The 16,089-nt window shown below is 40.2% G+C and overlaps 1 protein-coding gene across 1 annotated transcript in view; it reads left to right on the forward strand.

Moving 5' to 3' along the window:
• Positions 1–16,089, forward strand: part of Ankrd31 (ankyrin repeat domain 31) — a 158,760-nt gene that overhangs the window by 130,075 nt on the left and 12,596 nt on the right. Inside the window, exons 24-26 of the mRNA XM_036207173.1 lie at positions 2,270–2,410; positions 12,043–12,145; positions 13,095–13,097. Of these exons, the coding sequence (XP_036063066.1) occupies positions 2,270–2,410; positions 12,043–12,145; positions 13,095–13,097 (247 nt within the window). The remainder of the gene's footprint in view (positions 1–2,269; positions 2,411–12,042; positions 12,146–13,094; positions 13,098–16,089) is intronic.

The following is a 16,089-nucleotide window of genomic DNA, read 5'->3' on the forward strand; positions in this document are numbered from 1 at the left end:
GCCCGTAGCACATGTTTGTAATCCTAATACTTGATAGACTGAAACAGGAGGATGGTGTGTTCAAAACTAACCTGAACTATATACTGAAACCGTCTCCCGTCTCCAACCACAACCCTGGACCAAAAAAGAATACCCTGTTGCCCACTGCTTTTGCTGCATCCCTAAAATTCAATATGTTATATGTTTTCAACCATTTTAAAGTGTGTGTGTGTGTGTGTGTGTGTGTGTGTGTGTGTGTGTGTGTGTGTGCGCGCGCAACCATGGATGCCAGAAGTCAATGTCAGGTGTCTTCCTCTGTTGCCATCATCTTTTTTAAAAGACAGGGTCTCTCACTGAACCTGGAGCTCACTGTCTCTTCTAGACTGGCTGGCCAGAGAGCCACTAGAATCCATCTGCCCCATCCCACTGTTGAGTTACAGATACAACTAGCTTTTATGTTGATACTGGGATCTTTGTGTATCCTTTGGGACATATAATTTGCAATTTGATTTCTTCTTTGATACACTAGTTACTTAGGATTATGTTGTTTGATTTTTATTTAATGGTGAGTTTCCTGATTTTTTCTGTTACTCATATTCCATTGTGTTTAGAGAACATATTTTGTATTATCCCACTCGTTTTTAAACTTTGTGAGGCTAATTTTATGGCTTACCTTAGCAAGTGTCCTCGCCTAAATAATGTTCCACAAGCAATACAAGGAATAACTATTCTGCCCTTAAATGGTTTTCTTTTTCTTTCTTTCTTTTTTTTTTTTTCTTGTTTTCTTTTGCAGTGCTAAGGACTGAATGTAGAGCCTTGTATATGCAAGGCAAATGATATACCACAGAGCTTTATCACCAGCCTTTGGTGTTTTTAATATATGGTTTTGCTATTTTTATTTTAGCTCAGGCTGGCCTTAAACTCACAGTCCTCCATTCTCAGCCTCCTGGGTGCTGGGATTATAGACGTGTACCTATAATCCATGTAAGTAGAGATTCCTGTATACTCTTGCTTAGCATTCAATTTTATAGTGGCTAAGTCTTGTCTTCTCACGTTGATATTCTGCTGTTTGATCTTTATACCTTCTAGTTAAAAGTAAGACATTGAAGTCTCCTACCATTCGTGTTGATTTCCTGTTTTTCCCTTAAGTTTGCTTCCTGTGTTCTGGAGCTCTTCTGAATTTATGCACATGTGTGCCTATAATTGTTATATCTGCCTGATGCAGTAACCCTTTTAGTATTGTATAATTTCTATTTCTAGTAACTTTTGGTTTAAAGATATTTTTGATATTAATGTGGCCTTTCCATTTTTCTTGTGCTTTTTGTTTATATGATATACTTATCCATCTTTTAATTTTTAATTACTTTAATTTACTTACTTCTTTTAATATGAAGTCTGTCTCTTATATTATATAGTTGGGTCTTATTCATTTGATCTAGTCTAACAACACCTGCCTGTTGATGAGCTATTTAAACAAGTTAGTGTTGTTAACATTGTTGGATTTGCACCTGTTAATTTTTATTGGATCCTATACTGCAGCTTGACTCATGAACGCTGGATATCTTTACATTCTTTAAATTTTTGGTAATATAGTGAAGTTGCTTAAAACTCTTTGACCTTTTGAGTTTTTTTTTTAAGTTTTGTTGGAGCAGTGTGAAATTTAAGGCTAATTATTTTTTTCCTAATGATTGAAGACTTTTTGATGAAATTTTCTGATGACACCATTAGTGTTGCGGTTTGTCTAGTTTTATAGTGAAGAAAAGCATTAGTTCCTGCCCCATGAGAGTGCTGACTGTCATTTCCTCCAGTCCTTTCACATGGTCCTTTTGTGTTCATTCTTAGCCAATTTGATAATTTCCTCTCATACAAATGTCAATCACTATTTAGCTGAATCCTTCAAGAGAAGCCTGTGAAAAACTAACAATTTCTCTTCATTTGACTCTGCTGCAGTACTCTGTCCTGCTGTGACCCCTGTAACTCTAGACTCTTGCCTGGATTCTCCTTTCTTGCCAGATCTCTGTGATCTGGACTCCTGGAAAGTAGGCTGCAATAGTGGAGGCCCCACCACCACCACCACCACCACCACCACCACATTAAGTTCATACTTCTTAGATGTTGTTTTGCCTGGTACTTGACATTTTACAAACCATTGTTTGTATATTTTGTTGGATTTTGGTGGGGGGAGGTCAGATGTTATAGTAAATCTGACCTCTCTTATTTCATCATAACCAGAAACAAAAGTTCACACATTTCAACAATTGTTTATCTTAATTTTTGTTTTTCACTTCAGGAGACTACCTACAAAGCCAGTATTTTATTGAGTGGTAAACTTAAGGTAGAAAACGGGCAGATTTACCAGAACCCAGTTACCTGGCTCAAGGATCTTCTGGGTGGTGGCAATTATGTGACCTGGAATTATGCCTGGAGTAAGGTGAATAATTTTTAAATTTAACTTCATAATGGAATAGAAAATATTTATTTTTTACTTTCAAACATCTCTAAAAGAAATTTGAAAGATTCCTGATTTGGTTTGTATCCCTGCATGTGTCTCCTGTGGTGTGCTACATCTCCTTGCCTACTGAATCAAGACTTGATGAAATTTTCTCATGACACCATTAGTGTTGAGGTTTATTTGCCAGAATGCCCAAGGGCATGTAGCACAATTGACTGCACCCCTTCTTTGCTTTTTTAATCTACTCTCAGAAACTTCATCACACCTATGCACCTCTTTTTTTTCTCTCAAGAAATTTCAGTTTTCTGAATCCATATAGAAAATAGGGTTCATGAAGTACCTGTGTTATTATTAGTGTAATGAAATGAAGCCAAAAATCTTCCCCTGAGTACTAAGGGAGTGGGAAAGACCCCTAAGGCTTAAAAACTTCACAATACACTTCGCTTTTGAACATGGCACTATCTTCAAATCACTCAATTATTTTTCGCAGACTAGAGACATGGCTCAGCGATTAGGACACTGGCTGCTCTTCCAGAGGTCCTGAATTCAATTCCCAGTAACCACATGGTGGTGCACAATCATCTGTAATGAGATCTGGTGCCCTCTTCTGGCCTGCAGGGATACATGCAGGCAGAACACTATACATTGGATGGATGGATGGATGGATGGATGGATGGATGGATGGATGGATGGATGGACGGACGGACTTTTTAAAATATTATTTTTCTCATTTTCACTTAAACATCTAAGACTTAATAGCTTGAGTACTAATTCATTCCTGGTTTCTGAATTACAAGCCCAGTTAGGATTTCACTGCTTTAAGAACCATTTACCATAGTTGACCCAGACAAGTATGCAGCATCAAATCCACCTGGATTGGATAGTTTGTCAACCCAGTAAAAGCTAAAGTCATGTGAGAGCCAGGAACCTCAATTAAGAAATGCCTCCATAAGTTCTAGTTATGGGCAGGCCTCTAGGGCATTTTCTTAATTAATGATCAATGTGGGAAGGCCCAGCCCATGGTGGGTGGTGCCATCCTTATGCTGGTGGTCCTGGGTTCTATAAGAAAGCATGTTGTGCAAGCCATGGGGAGCAAGCCAGTAAGTAGTGCCCCTCTATGGCCTCTGCATCAGCTCTTGCCTCCCTGACTTACTTTTTGGGCATGTTTCATCACAGCAATAGAAACCCTAACTAAGGCACTGCCATTATCTTTCAAAGAATAGATGATACATCTAAATTCTACTAGCCACTTCAGTAAGCCTCAAAGCACAAATGAACAGGGGACAGCTTCTCATTTTGTCCAGCCTAGCTCCTTCTCCCCTCCCTCCCAGCTCCTGCTATGCCCCACCTCTGCATTCTTCTGAGCCATTATAAGAGTAGTTTTAGTAATGTGTTTCAGTTTTCACTTGTATCAGCATATTTTGGATTTTGTACGTTCAGTAGCCTGTCTGCCATGCCTTCCTCTCTCCTCTCCTCTCCACCAAAGGGTTAGGGCTCCCCACCACCACCACCTGGGAATCATCATGGTATCTACTTTCAGTTCATCTTAGTCTTTTTGCTGAGTCCTTTTCGTGGATGTATAATTCATTACGGATGTTGGCAGTTGGCATCTTAATAATCCCTTTCATTGCAGTGTTTTAAAAATTCCGGTAGATTATACTCTTTGCTGACATGAATCTTTCCATCGTGAATCTGGCAGACTCCTCAGCTTTGGTCTTTTACCTTCAGCATGCTTGTGTTACAGTGTGCCCAGTGAAGACTCTTTCCCTTGTTGGAACTACTGCGTTTCCTGTCTTTGAATTGCTGACTGCGACAGGCTCTTGTGCTATACTAGTGCCTCATTTATATAGCCTCTTGCTTCTGATTACTTCTTATCAGCCGCATCAGATAGTCCTGTGGTTTAGCACCTGTATGATAGTGAAGCAAATGCAAATGTGGGCACTAAAAATAGGAAAGTCCTTGGTGTGAGGTATTATCCAGATTGTGACCAGCCTTAGATTACTTTTGAAAGATTGTTACAAGAAACAAAGAAGCAGAGCTTTAACACTTCTTATGGGGCACTCATGCACTTTTAGTAACTGCTCAAGCCTAAGAAATATGACTTCTGTAGGGTTGTTTTTTGTTTTTGTTTTTTATATAACAGTTTATCATAAAAACCTACTTCCTTCTTACAATCAGGGAACGTGGGGTAGTTATGGTATTGACCCTGAAATCAGCTTATGTTGAAAGAAAAGCCAGGGTAAAGGACATGACCGACTGAACTAGCAGGCAGGTCCCATACCAGTCTCCGGCTTCAGTGCACCGTTTCCTCTTCACAGCATCCTCATAGGTCAGTTCAGGAGACACTGAGGGCAGAGTAATTGCTACTTGCCTCCCTGTCGTTTGAGGTATTTAGGGTGTGAGTATGACTCTTATCCTCTACAGGCAAGAGAATCTGTCCTGCTGTCATGTGAGGCAGGAGGAATAATCCATCCTTCCTATGGATAAGGAGAAGGTATTTTGTTTGGCCTACACAGCCAGAGACAGGAGTGGTGACTTCTGGGAGGTCTTGTTCCCCCATGTATCTTTATCAGCTAATGAGGCTAGCGTGCAGCTTATTCTGGCAGGACTGTATCCCATCCAAGGAAAAGGGTAATATTTTGGACCTGGGCATGCCCATGAAATTTTAACGTATTTGCTCAAGCATTCATTGTTTTATTTTTATCAACAGGGTTTTTAAGTACATCTGATTTTAAATATTGTCTTACTTAAAATAAACTTTAAATTTACTTCTTAAATAAAAAAAAAAAAAAAAAAACCTGCTTCTTCAAGCTCTAGGGGAAATCCTAAAGTCACAGTCACTTCTAGATACAAGGGACTTTTTGCTGTGTTCGTAATTGCGTGTATTTCTGCTGACTAGTTCTGAGAATGGTGATGGTATGCAACCAGGGATGACTAGTTGACCAGTACAAATACCAGAAAACTAAGACTTGCTCTGCACCCGCAGTGTGACAGAGCCACTAGACAGTTGAGTCGCACCTCCCACAGAGGGTAGGCTGCCGCACAGCTTTGCCAGGGGAGTCCTGATGCTTACTCCCATTGGATATCACTGATGTTCCTTGCCATCGCCAATGGGCAGAGGCATCTCTGGGTAAGAGACCCGATCAACCTACTGCCTGGTTCGTCCATTCTTTATAAGTTATGATCAGAGCAATAGTTTTTACAACAGCCATACATTAAAATCACTGTAAAAAACTCACAGTGGCCAGGTGTGGTGCTCACATCTTTAATCCTAGCACTTAGGAAGCAGAGACAAGTGGATCTCTATATATTTGCATCCATGTGGTCTACACAGAAAGTTCTAGGACAAGTAGAGCTATATAGCTAGACCTTGTCTCAAAAAAACCCAAAACAAGCAAAAACTAAAACCTGCCAGGGCCTGCTGGACCCCAGCTCCATGCTTCTGATCTAGTAGCCTTTGCAGGGGCCAGGAGGTGGTTGCTATTAGAGGAAAGACATTTGCCACAGAACATGGGAGTCAGTGACAACTTTAGGGAGTTGATTCTCCCCTCCTGGCTGTATCAAACTCAGGTCTCCAGGATTACACAACAAAAGCCTTTACCACTGTGCCATCTCACCAGCCCCAGGAGCAAGATTTTTTTAATCTGTCCGTGTGATTTTGGTGTTCTGAGTGGAATGATAATCTTTGACCTGGGTCAAGGTATTGACACTCCTTCAGTTTCATTTTTCTTAGTCTAAGCTACAGAGTGCTGGATGGCTAGCCTTCTGACATAGAGGTCTGAGATAGCATAGCAGTGTGCACTTGGTACAAGAACTTGATGAGGCAGGTAGATCAGCTGTTACACCTGTTTATGAATGCTCTCTATTTGAGCTTTATGATATTAAGTGACGCAGAGTTTGATCTAAAACTTAGTCTTCTGATGCCCCATACATCATTTTCTACACTTGTAACAATAGCACAAAAGAGACCCATGTTCCTTTCCATGGAAACAAGTTGCTCTGCACTCACATGACCCTGTAGTGCATCAAAAATGGCTGGCTTTCATAAGAAAAAAAAAAGTGTCTTTTTAATTTATGGTAATACCACCCTGAATATCCCTGATACCATCTAGTCCCGGGAAAAAAATCAGAATTCAGCCTGGTTAGTACTTGGTGAGAAGGGAAAATGTCTTTCTTTAAAAGTCACAAGATTTGTAAGAATGGTAATCAGGGAATGCCCAGAAGCAAATAGGTGCAAATGAACAGTAGTCTGTCATTTTAAGTATTTACTAAAAGAACATTAGACAGAGCTCTCTTGCAAGCATACTTTCTATCCAGATACCTTACTGAATTTCCATCTATACAAATTCATTCTTTCAGATTTATCATTGAGTTTTATCTATGCTCCCCATGGCCAACATACACACATCACATTTGTATGCATGCAGAGGGGGAGGGAGGGAGGAGGGGAGGGGAGGAGAGGAGAGGGAGAGAGAAGTGAGAGGAGAGGTGAAAAGAGGAGAGAAAAAATGAATTAGTGTTATAGACACACATTCCTCCATCCACCGTGATCAGGAATATCAAGACATAGAAGGCTGGCTCAAGACTATAGAAACAGATGAAGAATGTCTGTCTGGATGGATTCCCGCAGCCAGTTAATCTCACAGTGTCTTCCTGTAAACTCCAGTGGGGACATTATACAGGGGAGTGGGGAGGGGCCTCCTGCTGCAGCATAGAGGTCCTGGGCCCTGAGATCCGGAAGGTGTTTGGGTTTTGGCAGTGGACTCCACCTGCGTCATCATTTCCCTAGAGAACAAGTAGTATATGTTGATAGGACTTTCTGCCCTGGATTCTGAACTCCTAAAATAGTTGATTGAAGAAATGTTTTCTTGGAAAGTCTTTTGTACTACAGTGAGCCTGAAAAGAAACCTTCAGGTATCTTGTCAGTTGGTTTCTTTACCTTTTCCCCACCTTAGATAGAAAGAAATTTTCCTCTTGCCTCCCTTGGGATAGTAAAAATTTGTAAGACTTGCTTTTTGAAGTCAGAAATTTGATCGTCCATGAGCAGATTATTTTTCGTCAACACTAACAATAACTTTTGACCTTTTCACTTATTTGTTTGTTAAGTTATGATACAAAGGAGTGGGTTTCATAATGACAATTTTCATACAAGTGGCTTTTCTGAAGACGGCAAAAATGGAGTGATCCAAACACAGTAATCTCAGCACTCAGAATGCTGAGTCAGGGGACTTCAAGTTCAAGGCCAGCCTGAGTGAGGACCTGTCAGAAGAAAGAAAAGAAGGGAAGGAAATAGATGGATACTTTCAAATCAAATGGAGTCCTAGGAAGGAAGTAAAGTCTTGGGCATCTCTTTTGTGTTCAGTAGAAGATTATGTTAATTAATACTCTCACTTGTTTTATTAATTACATTTACAGAAAGGTAGCTAGATACATCCCCACTCCACACACACACACACACACACACACACACACACACACACACACACCCTTGCTCTCACCTAAGCATGCTAATATATCTTCTAGATTTGGGGGTGGGGTAAGGGATCAGTTGAGCAGCCTATTCTTTTTTTTATTTTCTGGAGCTGGGGACCGAACCCAGGGCCTTGTGCTTACTGGGCTCTACCACTGAGCTAAACCCCCAACCCCAAGCAGCCTATTCTTAAAGACTTGATGCTTGCTAGGTGGTAGTGCACACCTTTAATCCCAGCACTCAGGAAGTAGCGGCAGGTAGGTCTTAGTTCCAGGCTAGCTTGGACTAGTTAGGGAGTTCCAAGACAGCCAGGGCTATGCAGAGAGAGAGAGAGAGTATGTCTCCAAAAAAAAAAAAAAAAGGCTTGATTCTCACCATTAGGAATGAAAACATAAACGGATGTAGTCTTCATCAAGTTTCATCACAGCCAGAGAGACTGAACATTCAATGTTTTTCATACATCGTAGGTAAAAGGCAGCTTCAATATGAGGCTTCCCAAACGTTCGTCAAGCCAGCAGCCATATCCCCTGAACCTCTCTTCACCTCTCTTCCCTTTCTACGTCCTTATAGAAAATAGATTTTGACAACAAAAAAGATATGGCCATCTAATTTTTAACACTGGAGGCAAAAACATGCAGTGGAAGAAAGATGGCCTATTCACTATATGGTGTTAACAAAACTGGATATCTATCTGCAGAAGAATGAAATTGATACATGTCTTTCACCTTGTACAAAAGTCAATTTGAAATAGTTCAGAAACCTTAATTTAAAACCTGAAATGTGGAAAACATAGAACATACTCAAGATGTTAGGGTAGGCCAGAATAGAATACCAGTAGTGCAGGAACTAGCCCCAAATATCAATAAATGGATCTGCATGAAATAAAAGGAGTCTGTGCAGCCAAGAAAACTCAACAGAGCACACAGACAGCCCACAGGATAGGAGAGAACCTTCATGAGCTATGCTTCAGACAGAGGACTAAAGTGTTCCACATATCTCGTCATCTGGGAAATGCAAATTAAACTACTTTGAAATGCTACCTCACTCTAATCAGAATACTGTCATCAAGAAACCTGACAACAAATGTTAGAGAGGATGTAGGAAAAGAGGAACCCTTATTCTCCTCTGGTGAGAGTTCAAATTAATACAAACATTGTGGAAATCAATTTAGAGTTTCCTCAAAAAATTAAAACAACTACCATATGACCCAGCTATATCCTAGGCATATATACTCTGAGAACTGCATATTCCAACAATATTGGTGGATAATTGCATATTCGTGTATACTGTTGCACTATTTATGATAGCAAGGAAATGGAATCAACCTAGATGACAGTCAGGAAATGGCTCATAATAATGAAAATGTGGTACATATACAAAGGGAATATTATTGAACTGTAAAGAAAAATGAATCAGAAAATTAGCAGCAAAGTAGATAGACTTAGACTATACATATTATTTGAGCTCACCCAGGCTCAGAAAGAGAAAACTGCAATGCCAAGAGACTGAGAAAGGGTAATCAATCTTCAGTGATGAAGATATGGAATGCAAGCATCTTGAGTTGTGAAAGAAGTTGCGAAGCTAAGTGTTTTTCTAGCTTTAACTCTGTCGTAGATTTTTCTTCTTTGTTGTTATGAATAAGCCCATAAAAATTAGTTGATAGTGAAAATTTAAAACCCTGAAAAAAAGCTTCTTTAGAATGGTCTTTCTGGCTAAAAAAATCAGAAGTGAACTTCTGCCCTGCAGGGTTCCCCCATTGTGCTGTAAGCCTGTATTAAAGACCTCCTCCCTCCTTCAATAAACAGCATTCAGCATTCAAAAAAACAAAGGGGGTGGGGGGAGAAAGAAATTGAAGACAGCGATGTTTTAAAAAAGGAAATGGTGATGGTGTCATGGGCCTATGAGGATGATGGACTAAAGTCTATCAAATTGTGCAAACAGGAAAATTGTATACTATGTGAATTATCTGTCAATAAAGATCTTATATTTAAAAAAATGAAAAACTTCCTTTTTGATTAGACAGGAAAAAAAAAAAAAAACCAGAATGGCCTTTCTGGCTGTACAGAGGTTCATTCATTGAGATGCATAGAGTTTAGAACAAGTGTCTAAACTCTAAAAGCATGTGTCTGCTTTGAATGGTTACTGTAATATAGCTGTGTAATATCTTTATTTATAAATTCATTACTATCAAGTGATTTTGAAAATTCTGAGATAGAAAAAGATTTACAGCTTTAAACAATCTGCTTTGGGCTGGAGAGATGGTTCAGCAGTTCATAGTGCTGGCTGCTCTTCCAGAGGACCCGGGTTCTATTCCTAGCATCCACATGGCAGCTCACAACTGTCTGTAACTTGAGTTCTAGGAAATGCCCTTTGACCTCCCAGGGCATGCACACAGAAGTGATGTCATACATACATGCAAGCAGAAGACTCCTACACATAGAATAAAAAAGTACATTTTAACAATCTGTTTTGTGGCATTTCCATTGTAGTGAAGCATGTTTTGTTTTGGTCTTAGAAAGACCTAGTGAGGTTGGCTGGACAAGGTTGACTTTTATTAATTTACAAATCGAGTTTACACAAGTCTTCATTAAAGATAAATGAATCATCGAGTCTCAGAAGTACACATGCCAATGCTCATCAGGTTCTATCTCCACTAATTCCTCTCTATCCTGTCAGAATTTTTTGAGAGACAAACTGCAAGATCTAGTTTACTTAACATCTATAAAGTGAATGAGATAATTTTTTAAAAAATAGATTTTAATTTAGTATATTTTCTGGTTGTTTTCAGTTAGGGATGTTGTTTGTTTGTTGAGACAGGCTCTTACTGTGCAGCATAGGCTAGGCTGAAGCTAGCTATATAGGCCAGACTGTCTGGACTTGACAGTAATTCTCCTCCTCTGCCTCTGAAGTCCTGTGATTTTAAGTGTGCACTATTATGTCCGGTTCTGTGTTAGAGCTGTGGGGATTTTGTATGTTTTAATTACTCCCAGTGGTTTGCGTATTCCACTTTACATTAGTTACCACCTTAACATTACCCAGCACTTCTGGTAAAAATATGGTGGTTTAGTATGAGGTACGAAGCAAACATACTCAGTCTACACTTTGGTGAGTGTAAAGTGTGTTGGACATTTTCAGGACATAACAAATATAAAATCCATTGGTTCTAATATTGTTTCTTTGAAAACTGACTGATAATAGTTAGGGACCTTTCCCCTCTGTGACAAGAAAGGAGGAGGGATTGGCACCCTGGAGAGGCCTGGCATGCCTCATTTTCACCTTCAGACTTTGGTTCCTTCACCTTCCAGTCTCCTATCTGTAGGTCGCTCTGTTGGTCACTGTTCAATTTAATAAGAATTTATTGAGCACTCAGAATATACTAGACAACTATGTCAGATGTTTTCTGGATGTTACCTCTTTCAATCCTAACTTAATAAGCTGCAGACGAGTCTTTAAAAACAGACTGAGACATGCAGTTTAAGAGCCTTACTTAGGAGTTGGAACTTAAAAGCCTCTCATTCCATAATGTCACTATGTGACGTCTAACAGTATAAGAATGCATAAAACACAAACCATGTTCTCAAAAAGCTCATGATTTATTGGAAGCAAGATACATTAACTCATTTAAATGAGATAATTGCCGTGACATAACAGGAGCCCAGAACTTATAGGAGGCCTATATGGGTATCATTCTTAAGTTTAGAAGTTACAAAAATGTGCTCTAGAGAGAAGAATGTTAAGATTGACACTTGACAGATTATTCACATGAACCTACCCTCTGGGAGTGATTATTAGAATGAAGTATTAGAATTTTTTTTTCTTTTTTGGTTTTTCGAGGCAGGGTTTCTCTGTGTAGTTTTGCGCCTTTCCTGGAACTCACTTTGTAGACCAGGCTGGCCTCGAACTCACAGAGATCCACCTGCCTCTGCCTCCCAAGTGCTGGGATTAAAGGTGTGCGCCACCATGCCCGGCAACAAAATATTTTTATAAAAATAAAGATGATGGGTTAGACATGGCTGTGAGCTGTGGTATTATGAAACAATAAATAAATAACTTGTTTACAAAGATCACAGTTTTTCAGGAAATTAATGTATTTGCCTCTTACAGAATATATGATTTTTAAATCCATTTTAATTACTTACAGGTAACATATCTTGGAAAGGAGCTTTTGAAGTATGTTTCTGAAGAAGTGCCTGTTCCTCCAGAACCTTGTAGCACACCTCAGCAACAGCAGCCTTGCCTCCCAGGTACATTAGCCCAATACCTGTTCTGTAGCTGTGGGACAGGAGTACCCAAGCCTACCGGAACAGTACTACTTCTTTTTCCCAGATTGGATGAAATTCATTATTACTCATAATTAACCATTTTAACTGGAAATCAAGTGGCACGTGGTATATTCACAGTGTGTGTATCCACTACCTCTAAGTAGTTTCAGAATGCTTTTGTGGTCGCCAGAGAACCCTGTTCCTATTCAGCAGTTACTCCCCATTCTCTATACCCTCCCCACCCCCACCCCAAGGAGTTGCTTGCTGTGGATGGATGTGTTATTCTAAATGTTATGAAAGTGGAATGATGCACTGTGGCCTCTGGGGTCTTGCTTTTCTTCAGCACAATGGTTTTGAGGATTCTCCATATCATAGCATGTGGCTGTACTTCGTTCCCTTTCCTGGCCGAATATACTCTATTCCATGAATATGCCACATCATTTGAACGTATGAGTTGTTTCCACTTCAGAGTTATGTGATCGATGCTGTTGATAACTCTACGTACACAATTAGAGTACATGTCTTTTTTTCATTTTTCTTTATTGAGAAATTTTCTACTTACTCCACATACCATCCACAGATTCCCCTTCCTCCCTGCTTCCACTCCCCAGCCCTCTTTCCCAAGCCACCCCGCATCCTCACATCCCCCAAGTTGAGGTCTCCCATGAGGAGTCAGCAGAGCCCAGCACACTGAGCCTAGGCAGGTCCAAGCCCTTTCCCACTGTACCAAGGCTGTGCAAGGTGTCACACCACAGTTACTGGATTCCCAGAAGCCTGTCCAGAGACCAGGGACAGATCCCGATCCCCCTGCCTGGTTGCCCCCCAAACAGTTTGAACCAAACAACCATCTTCCATATCCAGAGGGCCTAGTCCAGTCTCATGGGGGCTCCACAGCCACCAGTCCACAGTTCATGGGCTTCCACTGCTGTAGCCAGTCATCTCTGCACATCCTCCCATCATGATCTCAACATCCCTCACCTGCAGCATCTCTCCTCTTTCTCATCAATTGGATTCCCGGAGCTCAGCCTGGTACCTGGCCTGGATCTCTGCGTCTGCCTCCATCAGTCACTGGACAAAGGCTCTATGATGACAGCTAGGTTATTTACTAGACTGGTCACCAGAGTAGACCAGTCCAGGCACCCTCTGGACCACTGCCAGCAGATCAAGGTGGGGTCAACCTTGTGGATTCCTGAGAGCCTCCCCAGCACCCCCTCTTCCTATTCCCATGATGTCCTCATCTATCATGGGATCTTCCTCCCTGCCCTCCCACTCTGTCCCTGTTCCAGCTTGACCCTCCCATTTCCCTATATTCTCATCCCCCACTCCTCGCCCTCTGCCACCCCCCACACACACACACAGTCCACTCATGTAGATCTCATCCACTTCTCCTTTGCAGGGTCATCCATGTGTCCCTCCTGGGGTCTTTCCCTGTTAGCTACCCTCTCTGGAGGTGTGCATTACAGTCTGACCATCCCTTCCCTCACATCTAGTATCCACTTATGAGTGAGTTCATACTATGTTTGTCCTTCTGAGTCTGGGTTACCTCACTCAAGATGATATTTTCTAGTTCCACCCATTTGCCTACAAATTTCATGCTGTCATTGTTTTTTACTGTTGAGTAGTACTCCATTGTGTATATGTGCCACATTTTCTTTATCCATTCTTCAGTTGAGGGACATCTAGGTTGTTTCCAGGTTCTGGCTATTGTGAATAATGCTGATATGAACATAGTTAAGCATGTGTCCTTGTGGTAAGATTGAGCATTCCTTGGGAATGTGCCCAAGAGTGGTATAGCTGGGTCTTGAGAAAGACTTATTCCCAATTTTCTGAGAAACCTCCATACTGATTTCCACAGTGGCTGTACAAGTTTGCATTCCCACCAACAGTGGAGGAATGTTCCCCTTGCTCCACATCCTCTCCAACATAAGCTGTCTTCAGTGTTTTTTATCTTAGCCATTCCGACAGGTGTAAGATGGTCTCAGAGTTGTTTTGATTTGCATTTCCCTGATGACTAAGGATGTTGAGCAATTCCTTAAATGCCTTTCAGCCATTTGAGATTCTTCTGTTGAGAACTCTCTGTTAAGCTCTGTAGCCCATTTTTATTGGATTATTCAGTATTTTGAAGTCTAGCTTTTTGAGTTTTTTATATATTTTGGAGTTCAGACCTCTGTCAGATGTGGGGTTGGTGAAGATCTTTTCCCATTCTGTAGGCTGTCGTTTTGTCTAATTGATCGTGTTCTTTGCTCTACAAAAGCTTCTCCATTTCAGGAGGTCCCATTTATTAATTGTCGCTCTCAGTGTCTGTGCTACTGGTATTATATTTAGGAAGTGGTCTCCTGTGCCAATTCATTCTAGACTATTTCCTACTTTCTCTTCTATCAAGTTCAGTGTAATTGAATTTATGTTGAGGTCTTTGATCCACTTGGACTTGAGTTTTGTGCATGGCAACAGATAAGGATCTACTTGCAATCTTCTGCAGGTTGACACCCAGTTATGCCAGCACCATTTGTTGAAGATGCTTTCTTTTTTCCATTGTACAGTTTTGGCTTCTTTGTCAAAAATCATATGTTCATAGGTGTGTGGATTAATGTCAAGAACTTCAATTCAATTCCATTGGTCCACATGTCAGTTTTTATGCCAGTACCAAGCAGTTTTTATTACTGTAGCTCTCTAGTAGAGCTTGAGGTCAGGGATCACGATGCCTCCAGAGGTTGCTTTATTATACAGGATTCTTTTAGCTATCCTTGGTTTTTTGTTTTTCTATATAAAGTTAAGTATTGTTCTTTCCAAGTCTGTGAAGAATTGTGTTGGGGTTTTGATGGGGATTGCATTGAATCTGTAGATTGCTTTTAGTATTATTACCAGTTTTACTATGTTGATTCTACCTATCCATGAGCATGGGAGAGCTTTCCATTTTCTGATATCTTCTTTGATTTCTTTCTTCAGAGACTTAAAGTTGTTATCATACAGGTCTTTTCACTTGCTTAGGTAGAGTTACCCCAAGGTATTTTATATTATTTGTGGCTATTGTAAAGGGTGATGTTTCTCTGATTTCTTTTTCAGCCTTTTTATCATTTGTATATAGGAGGGCTACTGATTTTTTTTTTTAGTTAATCTTGTATCCTGCCACCTTACCAAATCAGTTTATCAGTTGTAGGAGTTCCCTGGTAGAATTTTTGGGGTCACTTATGTATACTATCGTATCATCTGCAAATAATGAAAGTTTGACTTCTTCCTTTCCAATTTGTATCCCCTTGATCTCCATTTGTTGTCTTATTGTTCTAGATAGAACTTCAAGTACTATGTTGAATAAGTATGGGGAGAAAGGACAGCCTTGTCTTGTTCCTGATTTTAGTGGAATTACTTTGAGTTTCTCTCCATTTATTTGATGCTGTTGGCTTGGTGTAAATTGCCTTTATTATGTTTAGGTATATTCCTTGTATTTCTGATCTCTCTAGAACCTTTATCATGAAGGGGTATTGAATTTTGTCAAAGGCCTTTTAAGCATCCAGTGAAATGATCATATTGTTTTTTTCTTTCAGGTTGTTGTGTATGGTGTATTACATTGACAGATTTTTGTATGATGAACCATCCTTGCATCCCTGGGATGAAGCCTGCTTGGTCATGGTGGATAATTTTTTGATGTGTTCCTGGATTCAGTTAGCCAGTATTTTATTGAGTATTTTTGCATCAATGTTCATGAGGGAGATTGGTCTGTAATTCTCTTTGTTGCATCTTTGTGTGGTTTGAGTATCAGGGTAACTATAGCCTCATTAAAAAAAATTTTGGTAATGTTCCTTCTGTTTCTATTGTGTGGAACAATTTGAAGAGTATTGGTATTAGTTCTTCTTTGAAAATCTGGTAGAACTCTGCACTGAAACCATCTAGTCCTGGGCTTTTTTTTTTTTTTGGTTGAGAGACTTTTA

The sequence above is a fragment of the Onychomys torridus genome, chromosome 15, assembly GCF_903995425.1.
Source record: "Onychomys torridus chromosome 15, mOncTor1.1, whole genome shotgun sequence".
NCBI classification, from domain to species: domain Eukaryota; kingdom Metazoa; phylum Chordata; class Mammalia; order Rodentia; family Cricetidae; genus Onychomys; species Onychomys torridus.